The sequence below is a fragment of the Mustela nivalis genome, assembly GCF_964662115.1.
Source record: "Mustela nivalis genome assembly, chromosome: 1".
Lineage (NCBI taxonomy): Eukaryota > Metazoa > Chordata > Mammalia > Carnivora > Mustelidae > Mustela > Mustela nivalis.
Genome location: NC_139020.1, coordinates 194825771 through 194846381, shown reverse-complemented (window position 1 = coordinate 194846381; position 20611 = coordinate 194825771). Strand labels below are relative to the sequence as shown.

Below are 20611 nucleotides of genomic sequence, written 5' to 3'. Positions count from 1 at the left end.
CCCACGTGGGTCCTCCTGGCCCCGGAGGCAGGGCTGAGGTGGGGGAGAGGTGGCCGCAGCCCTGACCAGCCCCTTGTCCTGCAGGCTCCTCCCCGATGCAAGTGGTTACCTGCCTGACCCGGGACAGCTACCTGACACACTGCTTCCTGCAGCACCTCATGGGTGTGCTGTCCTCACTAGAGCGCACGCCCTCGCCTGAGCCCGTCGACAAGGACTTCTACTCCGAGTTTGGGAACAAGACCACAGGTACCCCCAACCTGGCTCAGGCCGCAGCAGGCCCCAGAGTGCCTCTCTCTGCCCAGAACTCCCTCTCTCTTGCTCGCTTTCTCTCCTCCGTGCTTAGCCAGCCAGGGTTTTCTGTGGCCTTTTCCACACCAGAGCCTCCATTCCAGCAAACCCTCAGCCACCCAGCAGATCCATCTCAAGTATCTGTGGGTCTCTGCCCAAGAATGGGGGGGCCTGGAGTACTCCCCTGCTTCTGCCGGCCCCTAATCCCGCCCCCATGGATGGCTTGGGTTGGCCGGTGCTCTGGGCCCCAGCACCAACCAGGCCAGGCTACGACCCCGGTGGGCCCCCCTTTCTGCAGGGAAGCTGGAAAACTATGAGCTGATCCACTCAAGCCGTGTCAAGTTCACCTACCCCAGTGAGGAGGAAATCGGAGACCTGACATACACCGTGGCCCAGAAGATGGCCGACCCAGAGAAGGCCCCGGGGCTCAGCATCCTGCTGTATGTGCAGGCCTTCCAGGTGGGCACGCCGCCCCCTGGGCGCTGCAGGAGCATGCTGCGCCCCAAGACACTCCTGCTTACCAGTGCCGAGATCTTCCTCCTGGATGAGGACTTTGTGCACTACCCACTGCCTGAGTTCGCCAAAGAGCCACCACAGAGAGACCGGTACCGGCTGGACGACGGCCGCCGCGTCCGGGACCTGGACCGCGTGCTCATGGGCTACCAGCCCTACCCGCAGGCCCTAACCCTTGTGTTTGATGATGTGCAGGGCCACGACCTCATGGGCAACGTCACCCTGGACCACTTCGGCGAGGTGCCGGGGGGTCCTGGTGGAGCTGGCCAGGGCCGTGAGGTCCAGTGGCAGGTGTTCGTGCCCAGTGCTGAGAGCCGCGAGAAGCTCATCTCGCTGTTGGCTCGCCAGTGGGAGGCCCTGTGCGGCCGGGAGCTGCCCGTCGAGCTCACCGGCTAGCCCAGGCCACCATGGGCAGCCCTTGCCACCCGCTGTGTCCGGCCTGGCGCCCACTAGAGCGGGAAGCAGGCTTTCTTTATTCTTTTTAAAGTGTTTCTCCCCACTTTTGGGTACCCTCGTTGGACCGTCCTTGCAGAGAATGTGAACGTATGCGTTCAGTGATTTCTTTCCAGTGCTAGGAGTGAAAGTGCCGGCCCCGTCCAGGACCCCCCACACCCCGTGCCCTCCACCTCCTGTGGCTCTGTTGCCTGTCCCTGGGGTGGTGCGGCTGGTGCACCAGTGTCGTGTTTCCTGTCGTGGGACTGTTATTCACACGTGGCGCCGTGGGTCTGATTTATTCTTCTCTGTCCTTCGCTGAAATGTCTCGTCTAGTCGTGTGCTGTCCTTGTGGGCGTTCGCTGCTAATCGTGAGGCTGGTAGCAAAATGCACATCGGAAGCTCCCGCCCCGTGCGGATTTCCAGAGTGGAACCTTTCCTGGACCGACCGAGTGGGAGAGCCCCGTGGGGGCAGGAGTCCCCAGGCCTTGGGGCTGAAAGGGGCGGTGGCAGGAGACCTAGAGCTGCCAGCTCCGAGTGTGATTCCTGTCGCCTGTTTTCTCTATTCCAATAAAGCGCAGTTTGACAGAGTCTCTGTCTTTTATTTCAAGGGCCACTGGGGTCTCTGCCGGGCGCTGGCCCAGGGCCAGGTTGGCATGAGGGAGAGGGTCTCCTAGGGAAGCAGGAAGGTGAGCTCCTGGGGGTGGGGGGGAGAGGAAGGAGGGAGAAGGGCATGAAAGGCAAGGGAGCAGCTCCCCTCGGCCGCGCTAGTGGGCCAGCCTCGGAGGGCTGGCGCAGGGGAGGTAGGAGGGGGCCCTCGGATTGGGCCGGTCTGGGCTTCCACCCTGAGCCTCCGGGCACATGCGGCACCCTGGCTCACTGGCTTTCTGCCCCCTGCAGGTCTGGAATGTCCCCGCTGAAGCTGCAGTGTGTTGTGAGGGTAAGCCCTAGAGTCGGATTGCAGAGGGTGGGTGCTGGGTGTCACCCCAAGAAGGCTTATGGGGGAGCGGGGGAAGCCCTGTGGGAGGCGTCCCCAGGTGGTGGGTAGTCTGTTGGTGTTCTCAGAGAGGGGGGGATTGCCTCAGGGGGACCTGCCAAGCCAGGACCCGGGATTTCTTGGGGAGCCTGCTGTGTGTCTCACCCTTCCTCATCCCGTTCCTACCCCTAGAGCCGGGCTCTGGAGCCCCACTTGTCTCTCCCAATCAGGAGTGTCAGGCCCCAAGGTCCTAGGGCCATTTGGGCCAGGCAGGACTGAAGAAGGGGTGATTGGAGGGTCAACTCTGCTCCCAGCCCGCTGCTCCTGCCCTCTCTCGGTGCTCGCAGTAGGGCCTAGAGGAGCCATCGCCGTCAAGAAGGGGGCACGGGGGTTTCTCCCCACTCACAACGTCCCTAGCCAGCTTCCATAAGGCCAGCCCAGAGGCCTCTAGCCAGTGGGCGGAGAGAGGCCCGATGACAGAGAGGAGGAGGCAGGTGACAGGGCTTCTCCGGGGCCTTTACAGATGGCCACCTGCCTCTCTCCATCTGTTCGGTGTAAACAGGTAGTGACGACCAGAGACAGGGTCTGCTCCCTGGACTACTGTTCCAGGAGGCCCTGTGGACCCACATGACAGCTGACCCCTGTCTGGGTCTGTGAGGACAGGATCTCCTGGCAAGAGGCCGGGCGGCGTGTGCATGGGCCTGTGCAGGCCTCGGGCCTTACGTGTTGAGTACCGGCCCCCACCGCTGATTAGCCCAGAGACTTCAGGCAGATTTCTTAAAGTTTCTGCGCCTGGTCTGCGTACCGGTACCAGGGCGACCAAGGTAACTGCCTGGCTCCTTCATGCCCCCCCAAAGTCTGCACAGGGCCCCCACCGTGTGAAGCGGCCACACGCCATCCTTGCTCGCCCATAGCTGACATTCCAGCAGGGGACGGAGAGTACACGAAATAAACAGGGTCATCTGGTAGCAAGTGCTGTGATTTGAGGTGATGACAGCTGGTGACCCTTGACCTGAGGCTGACCTTAGGGGGAGTCCCTGTTAGAGGATCTGGGGGCAGAACGGCAGCTTAGGGGAGTGGAGAGGCTGGCGGCCAGAGCGGGCAAGGTGGGGCTGGTCAGGCACAGAGGGCTGTGGAGCACCCTGGGAAGCCAGGAGGCCCCCTAGGAGGAAAGAAGGGCTAGAAGGGGTAACAGGGACCAGGCGGAGGGGGTAGCTGGGGCAGCTGAGCCAGGGAACTGTCTGATGGGCTGTCTGCTTAGCACGGGCCCGGCAGGGACTCGAGGCCCACAGCTGCTCTCAGTTGGAAAGCTGGAGGCGGCAGACCTGATTTAGGGCTGCCCTACCCTGACCCGCCGGAGCCCCCCCAGGGCCCCCCACTGCCACCCACACCCCCAGAGCCTCTGAATGAGCGAGGCTGGGCTTGCAGAGGACAGCCCTCTGGGAAGTGGTTTGTATAGGGGGTGGCTGCACAGACCCTACTGGGGCTCAGGCTGTGGCTCATGGTGGGCTCAGGGGCTGTGCTGCCAGGGGCAGGGTCTCTGGTCAGGAAGCCCCGAGCAGGGCCCAGGCCGACCACACAGGGGTCAGCGGCCAGCACCTTCCCTTCCGCCTGCAGGCTGCTGATAGCAGGAGGAAATCCTGGCGGGTTCCTGTGGGGGTGAGCTGGCGGGGCCTCCGGACTGCTTTTAAAGCCTCTGCCCGCCCCGGCCCGCCCTGCACCCCTGCGCCTGCCTCCCGGAGCTCGTTCCCCACACTGGCCGCCCTGACCATCCCGGCCGGCGTGCCTGCCAGCCACCACCAGCCATGGCAGGGCCCCGGGGCCGCCTCCTGCTCTGCCTCCTGGCCTTCTGCCTAGCAGGCTCCAGCTTCACCAGGGGGCAGAAGGTGAGTGTGAGCCAGGTGCAGGGGGACGCGCGATCCAGGGGTGGGAGCAGGAAGGGAGCGTATACAGGGTGGGCCTGGGTCTGGGGACACACAGGGCAGCGGGACCAGAGGGCTGTGCTGGTGTGTCCACATCCACAGGCTGCAGTGTGGGTCCAGCTGCCTGGGCTGGCAGAGTGTCGCCTTGCCCTCCTCCGACCGTGCTCAGCCTGCCAGCCCCCTTGCAGTGTGGGCAGCCATCCTGCGGCTCCCCAGGCTGAGGCTGAGGGGGACAGAGCCAGGCCCCTGCTCCTGGCCTCCCTGCCCAGACTGAGGCTTGGTCTTTCTGTGAGCACGGCCTGGAGATTGAAGCTAGGATCGCCCCCGAACCCTGCAGAGGCTAGCAAACGGACTCACGTGGAACACACATGTGTGTGCCCACGTCCGGCCCCGGGGCGGAAGGAGGTCTGCTCACCCCTAGTCCCCTAGGTAAGTGGTAGCCAACAGTAACACCCCCAAACCTGAGGGCTGCCGTTTTCCAAGGGCACAGCCTGGGCACGGCCGGGGCACAGCCGGGGCACAGCCGGGCATTATCCCCAGGACCCTGGGCAGTGGGTCCTGTTCTCCCCCAGAGGAATCGGAGCCCAAGGATGACAGAGTCAGATCAGACTGACTCTGGAGCTGTGCTCCTGACTGACCTGTGATCCCCCAGAGAAAGGGGCCCCGGTGTGGCTGGCAGGGCCGTGCATGCCAGCCACCTCCCGGCTGCCCATCTATGGGTTCACGCAGGCCCCAGAGCGGGAATGCTGTCCCCACTGGAGCTTCTGGGAGAGCCTCCCACCCTGAGAATGGAGAGAGCTGTCTGGCCGGGGTCTGCCTGTCGATGAGGGGAGGGACCCTGTGAGGCTAAGTCCATCTGATTTTGGGGGCGGCTGCTGCTGTCCCCGTATCACTAGCGGGCAGGCTGAGGTACAGAGAAGAGGGACCTGCCCAGGATCCCACTGCCAGCTTCAGGTTCGTGGGTGGGAAGCTGTGAGGATGACTGTGGCGGTAGAAGGGCCCAAGGTTCTAGGCTGGGCCAAGCCCCGCAAGTGGGCTCCTGCTCCCTCGATGCCTCAGTTTCCCTGTAAGGGGAGTACAAGGGAATTTCAAAGGCCTGCCGCCGCCGCCGCACGCTTGGAATTTCTCCTCGTCAGAGACCTGTGTTCTCTGGCTGAGGCTCCGCCAGCCTGGGCCCGGCAGACGGTCCTGGGGGTGCCTGTGGACAGGGACATGGCAGTGTGGGACTTCTCTCCTGTCCTCAGTCACCCAGCCCTCCCGGCACCCCCGCAGCACAAGGCTCACTCTAAATGTTAGCAAACTGAGGTTCAATGGGGTACGGGAGACCTCTGGGTCACACAGCCAGTGAGGGGCAGAATCAGAACGCAAACACAGACAGGTTCAGGCAGTAGAGGCAAGGAAGGCTTCCTGTAGGAGGGAGTCCTAGCCCCTGTCCGTGCAAAAGTCTTTTACTCATGGCCTCGTTTGTGCTGGTGCTGGAGGAGCCTGTGTTCTCAAGCTGGGGCGTGGAGGAAGAAGGGCACCGATCTCGGGAAGGGGCAGCAGTTGGATGGGGTGCTGTCCCTCTGAGGGAGGGACCCCAGACCCCAGCTTGGGGGGAATTTCTCCCACCTTCTTACAACAGGCGAATACCTCATGTCTCCTCAACTTCCCTAGCAGCCTGTCTGTCTCTGTGGGAAGCAGACGTTGCAAAATCAGCTCTGGATCGGGGCGGGACTGGGGGCCAGTCCCCGCCTGGCTCAGGCAGTCCCGAGGTGGCCCGGGAAGGAGGGAATCTGATTCAGCATTGGGCTGTGATCCAGAGAGACCAATGGCGAGACAGGGCTCGGGAGGCTGGTGCTCCCTTCAGGCAGAGGGGCCCGGTGTGCTCCCCCACAAGAAGGAGGACTTGCCTACTGGCTTAAACACCCTTCACCATTTCACACACATTTCCCAAGGCACCAGTCTGGGTGTGAGGGTGTGACATGGGGACAGGAGGCTCCTGCTTCCTCCTGTGCTCACCCCCGCACTCCAAACCCCACCACTCTCTTTCTCTCCTTCCCTCCCTTTCTCCTGAGCCCTTAGCCAGGCCCGACCATTCCTCTGAAAGCCAGTCCCTGGGCCAGTGGCGGCCACTGTGGCAGCTGAGGCGGCCTGGCCAGGTGGCCCTCCAGGGTGCCTTTGCCCTGAGCCAGCAGCTGCCCAGCCCTAGAGTTACCCAACTTCCTAGACATTCCCTGGCTCAGCAGAGACAGAGCCCCGGGTGGGGAATGAGACCACAGCTCTCAGCCACTCGGCTCGGCCTGAGCCACTCTCAGCAACTTCCTTCCTTGCCAACCGCAGAGGCATGAGTGGGAAGGGCCAAATCACAGCAGCAGAGGGACCCCGGGACTCTGGTGTTCACCGGAAGAACGTGCCAGGCCGCTGTTTCTCCTTTTCTCTTGCTTTAAGCGGCCTAGCGTCTGTAATGTGTTCTAGGAAAGAGATGTTCTGGCTCACTCCCTTTGAACCACAGTGTGTTCAGCACTTTTTAGACGAGAACATTTTCTTGAACCCATGGCCCAGGCCCCTGGACCCTCTTCTCCATCCACACGCACCATCCTGTGGTCCCTTCTCCCATTTATAACCAAGACGGAAGCTTCCCTCCTCCAGGCACAGGGCTGCCATCTGTAAAGGTAGCCCCAGGGATGGAGGACTTGCAGGCCCCATGCGGGCCAGGGAATGGGACTGCGAGCCTGGGCTTTCTGGGCACTCAGCACCCTCCGGGAACGGCCTCCTTCCCACCCTCACCCCCGCTCCCCTGCAGCAGCCAGAGGCCCACTTAAAACCAACCCCCCGCTGCCCTGATCCCCACCCTCGCTGGCCCGGCCCCTGGGCCCTCTCCTCAGCAGCTCTTCACCTCGTCATACGAGGTCGTCTGCTCCTTCCACCTCCCGACTTTTGCCTCTCCTGTCTCCTCTACCAGGGGGACAACCTTGGCCAACTCATGGGCAACTTTCAACCCCAATTCAATTGTCACCTCCCATGGGAAGCCACCTGGGTCTTCTCAGCCTCCTTGCTGCCAGCATCGCCCACCCAATGATGGCCCGCGGACCCCTGGGTCTGGGCTGGTGCGTGGGGCCAGGGGCCGGGGGCCAGGCTGTGGGCAGAGTGCAGGAAGGCTTGCAGACCCCCTTGTGCACACCTGCTCACATGGGCCTGCCTCTCAGGTCTGGGGCTGGCTGCTGGGTCTCCACCCACTGGAGAGGCCACGCAGGCCCTCGAACTTGCTTATAGGGTCATTGGGCAGCACGCTGGGGACACAATCTGGGCAAAGCAATGGCCAGAGGGTCAGCCCCGAGGTGTGATCTGTCCGCGCTGGGCAGCATCTATGTGGCATTTAGTGTTGATTTTTCAGTGCAAAGTGATAAGGGACACTAGCATGAAAGACCCATCCGGTCCCCAACATCCCCAGGCCCCGGATGGTTTGGGGTCTGGGGTTCAGTTTCTCCATCTGAATGGGTGGAGGTGGATCAAAATGGCTATGTTCTCTTTGTGTCGGGAGCTATAGACTCTGGGGCTCTCGTATGTGTGTTTGTGGCCCTGGACGGAGGGCCGAAGTCCATGGTTGTGGACGTAGGAACACGCTGGCAGTGACAGGCAGGTGTCCCTGTGTCCCGGGGCCTTCCCTGGCCTCACTGCTGGACAGATGGGAAAGTGAGGCCTAGAGAGGGGTGCTGGGCCTTGGCTCCATCGGAGTGGAGTCAGGACTGGGCACAGGGGCCGGGCCCCTCACTCCAAACCCCCCGTGGCCCAGGTGCAGTCCAGACGCTGCGACGTGAAGACCAAGTTTGTCACGCGTATCCCCTGCACCATGTGTCCGGCCATCAAGAGGCGGATGTGCCCCCCAGGCTGGCTCCGGGCGCTACCAGAGAAGATAGCTCAGGACTGCCGGTGGGACTCTCTGCCTCTGCCTGCATGGCTTCCAGGAGCATCTGTGGGGTCGGGGCGGGGGGGCAAGGGAGAGCCGGCAGGCGTGGGCAGGAAGGGCAGTCACTTGCCTGCATGTTGGTTGGCCCCTCAAGTGGGCGGAGATAGGGAGGGAAGAAGAAGGGGGAGCGGGGGCAGGTGGTGTTTCTTGAGCACCTACTATGTGCCAGGCCTTGTGCTCAGCTCTGGGCCAGGTGGAGAGAGGGGAGGTAGAGCTAGAGCGCTAGAACTCGCGGTGGGGAGGGGGTGTTGGAGGCTGCCGACGAGGAGGCCCTCCAGTCACCCTGTCCACCTTTGTCCCCAGCTACGAGGTACAGCTGGGGGACTCTTTGATGTCCATGAGTGGCTGCAGCCTGGAGTGTTGGAAGGATGTGGTAGAGAAGGCCTGCTGCCCTGGCTACTGGGGGTCCCAGTGTTATGGTACGGGGTGGGGGCCCCAGCTTTGTTCCTTGCACCCCATCCCTGGGCTCCCTCTCCATAGCATCTGCCTGCGTCTCCTTCAGCTTTCTCAGTAAATGGATATTTAGTGAGAGCGCCCACACAGCTTGACTCTCTGGCTCCAGCTGCCCCAGGGAGGGGTTGGGCTGCCCAGAGCTGCTGGGGTCAGGGGTGCAGCATGAGTTCTTCAGGGCACCGCTGAGTTCTGGTGGGGGTGGGGTCCACAGAGTGCCCTGGGGGTGCTGAGACCCCGTGTCATGGCCGTGGGACCTGCCTGGACGGCATAGATGGGAACGGGACCTGTGTGTGCAAGGTAAGGGCCCAGCAGGGCTGGGGTTGGGGGTGCCGAAGACGGGCCACGCTGACCAGGTACAAATCCCTGCCAGGAAAATTTCGGTGGCTCTGCCTGCCAGGAGTGCCGAGACCCCAATCGGTTCGGGCCCAACTGCCAATCAGGTGAGCGCTGGCCAAGCAAGGGAGCGGGGCCATTGCCCACTCGGGGCCCAAGGAGACCTGCCCGTCTAGCCAGCCCCCAGCAGGCTTCCTGCCAGCCCCTCAGGCTCATACTTCCCCCTCCCGGGATGTGAGCTATCCTCCCTCCAGCCCTGTGCTGTTCTCAGAGGCCTTCTCCAGTAAGCCCCCCCACCCTCCCCGAGTCCTCAGGCTAAGCCAGGTGCTTCCCTTTGGCTCCCACCACCCTTACGGTCCTGCATCACAGCTCTGAACTCCCGAGACTGAAACGCAGACTCAGTGTCCCTGTACGTCCCTCCCAGAATGCAGCTGTGTGCACGGTGTGTGCAACCACGGCCCCCTGGGGGATGGAAGCTGCCTGTGCTTTGCTGGATACACCGGACCCCGCTGTGACCAAGGTAGGCGGGCCTGTGGGGGGAGGGATGGGGCCTGAGCCTGGGGGGGGGGGCAGCTGCCTGCCCTCACCCTAATTTCTTTTCTTTTTGTCTCTCTTTTATTTTTTTAAAAGATTTTATTTATTTATTTGACACACAGAGAAAGATCACAAGTAGGCAGAGAGGCAGAGAGGGGGGCGGGAAGCAGGCTCCCTGCTGAGCAGAAAGCCCGATGCGGGGTTCCATCCCAGGACCCTGAGATCATGACCTGAGCTGAAGGCAGAGGCTTCACCCACTGAGCCACCCAGGTGCCCCTGCCCTCACCCTAATTTCTTTCGAAGTAGGAAAGGCGCACAGCTGGTCAGAGGGAGGGAATGTCATCTGAGTCCTCCACTGCCCAAAGGCCCAGAGAGGGCAAAGCTCTGACCAGAGCTGCACAGCAAATTGGGGAGAGCATTTTTACACCTGTGTTCCTCCCTGCCTGGAGTTTTGAGCCACCACAATACTCCCCGCTCTCCACTCAGAGCTGCCAGTCTGCCGGGCCCTGAACTGTCCCCAGAACTCCCAGTGCTCTGCAGAGGCTCCCTCCTGCCGCTGCCTGCCTGGCCACATCCAGCAGGGCAGAGAATGCCGAGGTAAGTCATTGACCTAGAGGCCAGAGACCCAAGGTCAGACTGAGCAGGGGACCTGGAGGACATCCTTTTAAATCCACAAGTACAGTCTGGCCATTTACAGAAAGTACAACGTGTCCCTGAGGGAGGGCCTTTCCCCAAGGTCTGGATCAACCTGCTCACGTCCCCTTTGGGCCATCGCTGCAGAGCGGATGGTGCTCCTGGATTCCCAGCTCACTCGGGCACACTCTCTCTCTCTCTGTCTGCCCTGGCAGCCCCTAATCCCTGCCAGCCATCACCCTGCTCCCCATTGGCCCAGTGCTCGGTGAGCCCCACGGGGCAGGCACAGTGTCGCTGCCCCAAGGACTACCATGGCGATGGGACGGTGTGTCTGCCCCAGGACCCGTGCACCATCAACTACGGTGGCTGTCCCAGCAATTCCACCATGTGTCTGTACCAGAGACCGGGCAAGGTGAGCCAGGGCCCTGAGTCGGGCCCGTGCCGTGGCCCCCCACCCACACTGGCGAAAGGACCCTGGGCAAATCATGGGCCTCCTGGGAGCCTCAGTTGGCCGACTCGTAACACGGGAAGAGGATGGCAGCCCCCAGCGGGCAGGGTGGCTGGCGGCTGAGCATGGCCTTGTGGGTGCCCGTGGTTCTCATGAATGTGACGCCACCCTCCGTCCCCTACCTGGGGGCCCAGGCCTCCTGCTTATGCAAGCCAGGCTTGGTCAGCGCCAACCACAATGCCTCCGCGGGCTGCTTCGCCTACTGCTTCCCTCACTCCTGTGACCGGTCAGCCACCTGCCAGGTGACCCCCGATGGGAAGATCAGGTGGGCACATGAGCTTCGGGATGGGCACGGGGGACAGAGTGGAGAGGGTGGTCTGGGCAGGGGCCAGGGTGCCTTTGGGCGCATCCTCAGCTCGAGGGCCCACGGGGTCAGGAGGGTGAGGGCCAGGAGGTAGGGACTGGCCACACGCCCTGGTCTGACCAGTTCTACCCACGGCCCTAGCTGTGTGTGCAAGGAGGGCGAGGTGGGGGACGGGCGTGCCTGCTATGGACACCTGCTGCACGAGATACAGAAGGCCGGCCAGCTGGGTGTGGTGTTCCTGCGGCTGAGAGTCTCCCTGGCCATGCTGGGTATGTGACCCCCCACCTCAACCTGCCTGTGACCTCGTCCCTCATGTCCCGCATTTCTGGCAGGGAGTGAGGGGCAAACCCTGCAGACATGCCCCGTTTCTTTGCCCCAAAGCTGTGGAAGCAGTGGGCTGTGCTGGGGTGTGTGGTTGGAGGTGGGAGCTAGCTCCCCGCACCCCCAATCCTGGTGCCTCTCGTCTACCCTAGACCTAAGCCCAGTGCCCTCCACCCAACTCTCCACAACCTAGGACTGATGCCTGAGGGTTTTCCAAATCCATTCTGATCTCCCCTCTCATGGTTCCCAGACCAGGGCTGCCGCGAGATCCTCACCACGTCGGGCCCGTTCACTGTGCTGGTACCGTCCCTCTCTGCCGTCACCTCCAAGATCATGAATGTGAGCCCCGCCCCCTGGAGGAGCTGGCTGCCAGCCCTGGCCTCCTTCCTGGACCCTGCCCCAGGCTTTCAGGCCCTGAGAGAGTCCCCAGCCCAGGCTCTGGGGAACTGAGGCCCAGGAGGCCTCTCGTCCCCTCTGTCTCTGGGACCGGGTTAGCATGGCGACCAGCAGCCAGCTTGGGCCCTCTCAGCGCCCCACTCCCCTTGTGCCCACAGGCGTCCCTTGCCCGGCGGCTCTGCAAACAGCACATCATCGCAGGGCAGCACGTGCTGGAGGAGCCGGGGACCCAGCAGACACGCAGGTGGTGGACGCTGGCGGGGCAGGAGATCATCGTCACGTTCAACCGCTTCACGGTAAGGAGAGCCACCTCAGCCCGGAGACCAGGGCACCCCGGTGGGGGACACCACCCGGGGCAGAGGTGTGGGGGTGGAACATCCGTGGCTGGCGCGTGGCGTGGATGAGCCCGAGGCCTCACGTCTCAGCAGAAGTACACCTACAAGTACAAGGAGCAGCCCCAGCAGACGTTCGCCATCCACAAGACCAACTACCCGGCCGCCAACGGCGTCTTCCACTTGGTCACCGCCCTGCAATGGCAGCCCCCACCAGAGCTGCCTGAGGACCCCAAGGTAAGCCAGCGCCCTCCCCTCGCCCCACCTGCAGCCCCTGGGTGACCCCTGACCCCCACAGAGTTCAGAGAGTGGAGCGGCCAGTTCTGGGTGGGGCTGGGACAGAGCTCCAACCCCCCGTCCCGGGGCTGAAGCAGCCTCCTGCTTTTCTCTGGGGCTCTCATGCTCATCCCTCACTGCAGAGGACCATCGGCCAAATCCTTGCCTCTACTGAGGCCTTCAGCCGCTTTGAAACCATCCTGGAGGTGAGTTTGGGTGGAAAGGCCCTAGCCCGTCTCATCTTTTGTGCAGGGACCCCTCATTGCTAACCTCCCGTGATCTGGGGCTCTGGAGCAGCACAGGCTCTTGCCCATGCCCCCATCCTAGAACCTGCCCATCACCATCCTGGGGTTCTGTGGTAGCATGGACCCATTGTCGCTATCTCCCACTTCCTCACGGACCATCCCTGTAGGCTGAGGGTGGCAGGGCCCAGGCTGGGCTCAGAGGCAGAGGCTGGCTGCAGAGCCTCCCTGAGCCTGCTTCCCACCACCACAGAACTGTGGGCTGCCCTCCATCCTGGACGGGCCTGGGCCTTTCACGGTCTTCGCCCCAAGCAATGAGGCTGTGGACAACTTGCGCGATGGCCGCCTGATCTACCTCTTCACGGCAGTAAGCTCGCGGGGGAGAAGGGACGGGGGCAGCAGGGCACCGGGAACTCCAGCGGCCCTTGCCAAGTACTCTCTCCCCTGCCAGGGTCTGTCCAAACTGCAGGAGCTGGTGAAGTACCACATCTACAGCCACGGCCAGGTGAGAGGCTCTGCTGGGCAGGGGAGCAGCCTGCACCTGCAGCTGGCTTCTGGAAGGTTGCCTGTAGGTCCTGCTCTCCCGGGGCCCCTTCTCCCCTCCCCAGCCATCTGGACTCTCATGGTGGGGACCAAGGTGGTAGCTGTGAGTCACCTGGGCAGAGCCGTGTGGGGCCCTAAGGTGTGGCTCGCGCCTGGCCTAAGGCCACCCCTTCCTCCACCCAGCTGACTGTTGAGAAGCTCATCTCCAAGAGCCGGGTCCTCACCATGGCAAACCAGGTCCTGGCCGTGAATATCTCCGAGGAGGTGAGCTCCACCAACCACGTCTGGAATGAATGGGCCAGTGGAAGGGCTGGTGTGGGCCTCTTTCAGACAGGCCTTTGTGCTCCAAGCCCCATGGAGGGCAGGCCCTGGGGGGGGCCGTGTGGGTGGTGGGCACTGATCAAATTCCTCTCCTGGAGCCCAGCAGAGCGGGTCGGCTCCAAAGATGGGGAGGGTGGGCGCAAGTCTCGGGGGCTGGCGCTCCATGTGGATCAGGGCCTGGAGTCTGGAGTGGTTTTGCCGGATCGGGCGGCACCGCCAGGGAGAGGGAAGAGGAGATGGTCCGCAGGCCGGGCTGTAGGGGTAAGGGCGGCAGTGGGCCCAGGGGCCTGCCGGGCTGGGCAGCTTGTACACCGGGCTCTGCTGCAGGGGCGCATCCTGCTGGGACCGGAGGGCGTCCCACTGCGGAGAGTGGACGTGCTGGCCTCCAACGGTGTGATCCACATGCTGGAGGGCGTCCTGCTGCCGCCCACCATCCTGCCCATCCTGCCTAAGCTCTGCAGCGAGGAGCAGCACCAGATCGTGGCGGTGAGCTGCCGGCTGACCTGCGGGCCCGGCCCCACTTGTTCTCCTCCAGCAGGCGGGGAGGTTGCCGGTGGGCCCGGGGCCTGGCCCCCGGCCCCATGCACCCACCTGCCTCCCCCAGCGCCAGGCCTTAGCAGTCTCGCCGGTTGTTCCTTCGAGATCACTCCCACATCTTCTGGTCCACCGGTCCTGCCTCCTGCTGCGATTGCCTCACTCCCGCACTCAGCCCTTCCCCAGGGCACGGCCTCGCCTTTGCTCTTCCTTCTGCTCTGGCCCTCTTGTCCTTGACTCTCTCATACCTCAGGCCTTGGCTCCAGGCCCCTTTCCTAGTTAATCTGCTGAATAAATAAACCATGACTAACTCTACCTGCCTTCCCCTGCCCTGCCCAGGGCTCCTGTGTGGACTGCCAGGCCCTGAACACGAGCACGTGCCCACCCAACAGCGTGAAGGTGGTGAGTGTCCCTTGGCCCGGCCCTCGGGGCTGCCCAGCAAGACTGCTGTCCTGGATCAAGGCGGGGAGGAGGGGCTGTGTGGCTCAGCTGGACCCGGAGGCTCAGCCCCTCTCAGCCCCACTAAGGGGAGGGGTGCTGGGTCCAGAGCACTGAGGGATCTCTGGGCCAGCACTGCCTGGCAAGGGGGGCCGGCTCAGCACCCACACCGGCTGACCTGCTTTGCACTGCCCACCCCAGGACAGCTTCCCCAAGGAGTGTGTCTATACCCACGACCCTACCGGCCTCAACGTCCTGAGGAAGGGCTGTGCTCACAGCTGCAACCAGACAGTCCTGGTGAGCCTGGGCCAAGGTGCTCACTGTGCGGTCGCCCGGGCCTCCCCGCAGGGCCGGAGCGGCCTGCCTCCCTGGGAGAGGGGCTTTGCCTGGCTCTACAGAGGGGGCTGTGGAAGCAGCAGTGGCCCGGGCAGTGGGAATGGCAGACCTAGAGATGAGCCCTCCGACGCGCTTTTGTCTCTTACAGAAACCTGGCTGCTGCAAGGGGTTTTTTGGGCCTGACTGTGCCCAGTGTCCTGGGGGCTTCTCCAACCCCTGCTATGGCAAAGGCAATGTGAGTCCCCCTGCTCCGGGGGGAGGTGTGTGAGTCAGTCAGGGCTCCTTGTGTGTCTCAGCCAGCCTTGGGTTTCCCACATCCAGGCAGTGGAAGTTGGGCCATATGGTTTTTAGTATTTAAATTAGAAATAATTAGGGCAGGGCGCCTGGGTGGCTCAGTCTCTTGAGCAGCTGCCTTCGGCTCAGGTCATGATCCCAGGGTCCTGGGATTGAGTCTCATGTCGGGCTCTCTGCTCTGCGGGGAGCCTGCTTCTCCTTCTCCCTCTGCCCCTCCCCCTGCTTGTGATCTCTGGCTCGCGCTCTCTCTCTCGCAAGTAAATGAATAAAATCTAAAAAAAAAAAAAAAAAAAAAAGAATGAATTAGGACAACAACACTTTCGGGTCCCTGCCCTCTTTGGGAGCTTTGTACTATCACTTAGTAAACCTTGCGTTGCTGCCCACCACAAAAAAAGAAATAATTGAGTAGTTGGATTTTGGCTCCTGTTTTCCTAAAGGTTCTTTGTCAGTGATTCTCCCTTTTTTTTTTTTTTTTAAGATTTTATTTATTTATTTGAGAGAGAGGGAGAGCACACAAGTGGGGTGAGGGGTAGAGGGAGAAGCAGACTCCCCACTGAGCGGGGAGCCCAATGCGGGGCCCGATGTAGGGACTCCAGGATCACGACCTGAGCTGAAGGCAGACGCTTCACTGACTGAGCCAGCAGGAGCCCCGGTCAGTGGTTTCCTTGGGTGTTCTGGTTTTTGCCACTTGCTACCATCAGGGTTGTTTTAGTGCCGGGCCAGGGATCAGCACAGGAGTTGTGGATTTCTAGGTTGAGCCAAGGTCACCCATGAAGGTTCCAGGGCTGGGGTCTTTTCGGGAGCCAGTGATTTAGAGATCTTTTCCAGGGTGAGGCCTTCCAGGGGGAGCAGGGTCTCCCAGCCAGCCCGAGGACGGTGTGGGTGTGCAGGGAGGGGATGTGGCCAGTCCCCACTCCATGACTGGTCCTGCTTCCCACCCACCCCAGTGCAGCGATGGAGTCCGGGGCAACGGGGCCTGTCTCTGCTTCCCAGACTACAAGGGCATCGCCTGCCACATCTGCTCCAACCCAAACAAGCATGGAGACCAGTGCCAGGAAGGTGGGTGGTCCCAGCCTGTGCGGCCCACCAGGGAGAGAAGGGGCTGCTTGGAAAGGGGGCTGGGGACCCCCCCCCAAGAAGGGAAATGGATCCCCAGGAGGAAGGGTGAAAGCCAGAGGGAGGGGGAGGATTTGAGAACAAAAATAGATGATGTCTCCTTCCCCCACGCCCGGATGAGAGCTGGGGTTTAATCCAAAGCAGGCAGGAGTCAGGTCAGATGCACCGTAAGAACCATGGATGGTGGTGTTCGGGGCAGGGCAGCCAGAATGGGGTGACTGATAGCAAGGAATGGTTGCTGTCCCCTTGCATTGCCCCTGCCTGCCCACCGAGTAAGGGGTGGCCCCTGATTTGGTGACCCCAAAGTCTTCTGGGCTGGTGGCCATCGTCCACGTTCCCAGCCGCCCCCCTGCCGTACCCTGGCTCCCCGTCGGCCCTGCCCCTGCCTCACCTTTCCCATTCCCATTCCCATATCCTCCCTGCAGACTGCGGCTGTGTCCACGGGCTCTGCGACAACCGTCCGGGCAGCGGGGGGGTGTGTCAGCAGGGCACATGTGCTCCAGGCTTCAGCGGCCGCTTCTGTAATGAGTCGGAGGGAAGCTGTGGGCCCTCGGAGCAGGCCCAGAACTGCCACCAGCATGCCCGCTGCATCCGCCAGGGGGGCATCCCCAGGTGAGTGTCCCTTTTCCTCTCTGCCCTGTTCCTGACCGTGCGTGTCGGTTTGTTCAGCCGCTGGCTTCTTCCAGAGGCTCACGGGAGGCCCTCCGTTCTGCTGCTGCAGGTGTGTCTGTCTCGATGGCTTTGAGGGGGACGGCTTCTCCTGCACACCCAGCAACCCCTGCTCCAACCCAGACCGCGGCGGCTGCTCGGAAAATGTCAGTCTCAGGGGCCCCTTCCTGAAGTCCTGACCTGGGGGGTGGGGGGTGGGGTGGAGGGGGACTCGCCTTCCCTCCGCCCTCCGCCTTGCAGCCCTGGGTCACGACCATGGCTCTCACAGGCCGAGTGCGTCCCTGGGGCCCGGGGCACCCACCACTGCACGTGCCACAAAGGCTGGAGCGGGGACGGCCGCGTCTGTGTGGCCATCGATGAGTGCGAGCTGGATGCGAGGGGCGGCTGTCACGCCGACGCTCTCTGCAGCTACGTGGGCCCCGGGCAGGTGAGGCTTGGGTGGGTGGCGGGGGGGCTCGCGGCAGCAGAGGCGGGGCGTGGGAGGGGGTATTGGTTCTAGGGGACTCTCATCCCTCCCAGTCTGGCTCCAGGAGCAGCCACTCCGAGAAGTCCAGCTTGGGGTCTCCGTGAGAACCCAGGTCTGAAAGGTCGTGTGGTCAGGTCAGAAGCAGCCAGAGTGTTGGGGAGACAGCAAGGCTAGGGCTGAAGGCGTGTGCCACTGCCAGCCCCAGGCCGCTGGTTCCACTCCAGAAGGCTGTGGCTCCGGTCCCTCAGGGATGAGGACTCTTGTAACCGGGGCCATGAGTCCTTTGCTCTACCTGGCTTCAGAGCCACTGTCTTCTGACAACTAGTTCCTTCCTTCCCTCATCGGGTTCCCACGGGGAACCTGGCACGCTTGTCCCAGTTCTGGACTTAGGAATGTGGTGCTGAGCAAAGCAGGAGACTCCGGCCCTAGGGGAGTGACATTCCAGAACCTTCTAGACTCCTGGAAGTGCAGCTGTGGAGTTGGCAAACTCAGACCCCAGCCACAGGGTCTCAGCCTCTGGAGCTTTCTCCTGAGGCAGGTCGGAATGTGACCCCAAGCACCGGGTGGCACATGTCTAATATGCCAACGGGGAAGCCAGGCCTGGCTCGGGGCCAGCGTGAGCAGGGACCTGCCCCACGATGGCTGCACCCCCCTACCTCTGGGGCCTTGGTGCTGAGCGCCCAGCTGGCCACGAGGGCCGGCACCCCTAGCTCCACGAGGAGCTGCTTGGTTCTAAAGCGCAGAGCTAAGGACTAGAATAAACAGGTTGAGATGCTCCCAACTTGCCCATGAGGGCAACTGGGACCTGGGAGTGTCACCGGCCACTCAGCTGCAGTGGGGACGAGTCCCGGACACGGGCGTTGAGTGGGAAGGCTCAGAGCGGGGTGGTGGGTGTATGCCACCATCCCTGGGACCAGCCTCCGAGATTTCTGCCTGCTCCCCACACGCTGCTGGCCTCTCTCAGGCCTGAAAGCAGAGGGGTACCAAATCTCCTCAGATGCTTCCCTGCCAATGCTGTCCCTTCTCGGGACCCCCCCGCTCAAGAGTCCGGCTCCCCTCAGCGCCTCGGGCTCCTGGTCTGGAGCAGGGGTCTCCATGGAGGGGCCTGGGAGATGCTCCTCAGGTCCGACCAGGCCTCCCCAGGGGACAAAGCCCACAGAGGGCGGGGGAGCAGAGGAGGAGAGGGTAACTGCTCCTGGTGAGCTGAGACCCTCTGCTCCCAACCTCTCCAGAGCCGGTGCACCTGCAAGCTGGGATTCGCCGGGGATGGCTACGAGTGCAGTCCTATTGACCCCTGTCGGGCAGGCAACGGTGGCTGCCATGATCTGGTGAGGGGCTGAGGGGGCCCGGGGCCTGGGGAGGCTCTCTGGGTGGGCCTGTCCATGGCCAGGACTGGAATCGCTCTGAGCCCCAAATCTAGACCCTGTCACCCCTTCACCCACAGGGCGGGGCTTCCACTCCTTGTTCAGGCCCCAGCCCCTGCCCTGCCTCCTGTCGCCAGCCCCTCCCCAACTTCATGCCCTGGTGGCTACCCCAACCTCACTCCGCCCTAATACCACAGCACCTCTGCCCGTGCATTCCAGAAGGCCTTCTGGCTAGCTCCTCCTGCTGTCAGTGCAGGCCTCTCCTCCTCAGTGTTCCCCTGTCCTGGGCTTTGCCTACCCATCTGTCATGATGGGTTGGGGGGGGACTCATGTCAAATGCTTAGTGAGTTTGGAGAGCAGGACCATGCAAACCAAGGGAACAACATGAATGTAGACTGGCTGGCTGGACAGACAGTGGGGCCAGGTGGCAAGACAAACAGCAGGAGGAGAGACAAGAAGGGTAAGATGTAGGCTGGGTGCGGTCCAGCTTGCCATCTGCGTGCTGAATGGAGGCCCCTGTCTCTTTGCCCCACCCTCACCCCAGGCCACCTGCCGGGCAGTGGGGGGAGGTCAGAGGGTCTGCACGTGCCCCACTGGCTATGGGGGTGATGGCTTCAGCTGCTACGGAGACATCTTCCGGGTGAGTGGGTCCCTATGCTTGGGTAGGGGGAGTCCTCTCATGTGCCTCAGGTGGGAAAGGACAATACTCGGGGTCCTGGTGAGGAAGGGCCTTGGATCTGTTCCTAGACTGATGACCTCAGCTCTTTCTCTCCCCTTAGGAGCTGGAAGCAAATGCCCACTTCTCTGTCTTCTACCAGTGGATCAAGGTAGGACAGGGCAGAATACTGTGGTTCAATCCTGGCTCAAATCCAGGAAGCCTCCCTGGATGCAGAGGTGCTGTGTAAAATCTCCAAGAGCTGGAGGTGGGGGCAGGCCTTGGAGGCTGGGAGCAAGCAGGTTCAGGTAGCCGCCTTCCTCACTCCTCCTGTCCCCCATCACCACACGTACAGAGTGCTGGCATCACTCTTCCCACCGACAGACGTGTCACAGCCCTGGTGCCCTCTGAGTCCGCCATCCGTAGGCTGAGCCCTGAGGACCAGGCCTTCTGGCTGCAGCCAAGGGCGCTGCCGCAGCTGGTCAGGTGGGCAGCCGGGGCAGGGGCCCAGGGTGGGGAAGAGCCTTCTGTGTGAGAGCCCGCCCCTCCCCAGAGGCTCTCATCCTGGCTTATATCCACCTCTTGGGGTAGAGCCCAGTCCCAGAGGTCTTTGTCGGTTACACTAACCTGGTTCCATGCCCCACAGGGCCCATTTTCTCCAGGGGGCCTTCTCCGAGGAGGAGCTGGCCCGGCTGGGTGGGCGGGATGTGGCCACCCTGAGCCCTAACACACGCTGGGAGATTCACAACATCAGTGGGGTACGTGGTGAACCCTGGGTGGCGGAGGGGGCTGTGCAGGGCATGGGAGGGAACTCCAGGCCCCCAGCTTCCCAGACCAGGGCCCCGGGGGGCTGAGCTTGAAGTCCCGAGGACCTGCCCAGGGCCAGCAGAGGGGGTCCTCAGAACTGTGTCCTTGCGTCAGCAGTGACCGCCCTGCCAGATGTCACCTGCGGTTCCATGTCTGCATGTGCTCACCTGTCCCTCTTGTGCATGGGCCCAGGTGTGGATCAGGGCAGCCGTGCTCAATTCTGAGGGGGTCCAGCCTGGGCTGGGGGCCGCCCCCAGAGGACCGCATGCCCGGCAGACTCTGTCGGTGCCATGCCGACTCCCAAGTGTCTGAATGTGCCTACCCCTGGCTGAGTTCTGCTTGCTGCTTTCCAGAGGGTGTGGGTGCACAACGCCAGCGTGGACATAGCTGATCTCCTCGCCACCAACGGTGTCCTGCATGTCCTCAGCCAGGTACGGCCAGAGGGGTCTGTGCGGGGAGGCACCTAGGCTGGGGGGCGCTGGTGTGCTGACCAGCCCCGGCCTCCCCACGGCAGGTCTTACTGCCTGCGAGGGGGGACGTGCTGCCTGCAACAGGGGTGCTGCAGCAGCTGGACCTGGTGCCCGCCTTCCGCCTCTTCCGGGACCTGCTGCAGGTAAGCAACAGAGGAGAGAGGGGGTGTGCCCTCTTGGGATGCA

General features: G+C 62.7%; 2 protein-coding genes across 4 annotated transcripts in view; both read left to right on the top strand.

The window, feature by feature from the left end:
• NISCH (nischarin) overlaps positions 1-1822 on the top strand; it is a 32997-nt gene extending 31175 nt beyond the window's left edge. Inside the window, exons 20-21 of the mRNA XM_082701586.1 lie at positions 85-246; positions 587-1822. Coding sequence (XP_082557712.1) covers positions 85-246; positions 587-1197 — 773 coding nt within the window. The 3' untranslated portion in view covers positions 1198-1822. The remainder of the gene's footprint in view (positions 1-84; positions 247-586) is intronic.
• Positions 1823-3838: 2016 nt separating this feature from the next.
• STAB1 (stabilin 1) overlaps positions 3839-20611 on the top strand; it is a 27217-nt gene continuing 10444 nt past the window's right edge. Inside the window, exons 1-32 of one of the 3 annotated variants that reach the window (XM_082701564.1) lie at positions 3839-4095; positions 7907-8043; positions 8384-8499; positions 8745-8830; positions 8904-8973; positions 9291-9386; positions 9887-9997; positions 10249-10445; positions 10676-10806; positions 10987-11114; positions 11417-11505; positions 11721-11858; positions 11991-12131; positions 12314-12376; positions 12666-12779; positions 12864-12917; positions 13139-13219; positions 13604-13762; positions 14150-14212; positions 14450-14545; positions 14733-14819; positions 15826-15937; positions 16420-16606; positions 16716-16809; positions 16932-17090; positions 18362-18457; positions 19038-19133; positions 19273-19320; positions 19504-19634; positions 19795-19906; positions 20309-20386; positions 20470-20568. In XM_082701564.1, coding sequence (XP_082557690.1) covers positions 4015-4095; positions 7907-8043; positions 8384-8499; positions 8745-8830; positions 8904-8973; positions 9291-9386; positions 9887-9997; positions 10249-10445; positions 10676-10806; positions 10987-11114; positions 11417-11505; positions 11721-11858; positions 11991-12131; positions 12314-12376; positions 12666-12779; positions 12864-12917; positions 13139-13219; positions 13604-13762; positions 14150-14212; positions 14450-14545; positions 14733-14819; positions 15826-15937; positions 16420-16606; positions 16716-16809; positions 16932-17090; positions 18362-18457; positions 19038-19133; positions 19273-19320; positions 19504-19634; positions 19795-19906; positions 20309-20386; positions 20470-20568 — 3450 coding nt within the window. In that variant the 5' untranslated portion in view covers positions 3839-4014. Of the gene's footprint in view, positions 4096-7906; positions 8044-8383; positions 8500-8744; positions 8831-8903; positions 8974-9290; positions 9387-9886; positions 9998-10248; positions 10446-10675; positions 10807-10986; positions 11115-11416; positions 11506-11720; positions 11859-11987; positions 12132-12313; positions 12377-12665; positions 12780-12863; positions 12918-13138; positions 13220-13603; positions 13763-14149; positions 14213-14449; positions 14546-14732; positions 14820-15825; positions 15938-16419; positions 16607-16715; positions 16810-16931; positions 17091-18361; positions 18458-19037; positions 19134-19272; positions 19321-19503; positions 19635-19794; positions 19907-20308; positions 20387-20469; positions 20569-20611 lie in introns of all 3 variants that reach the window. The other 2 variants (XM_082701565.1, XM_082701563.1) reach the window with 2 other exon arrangements.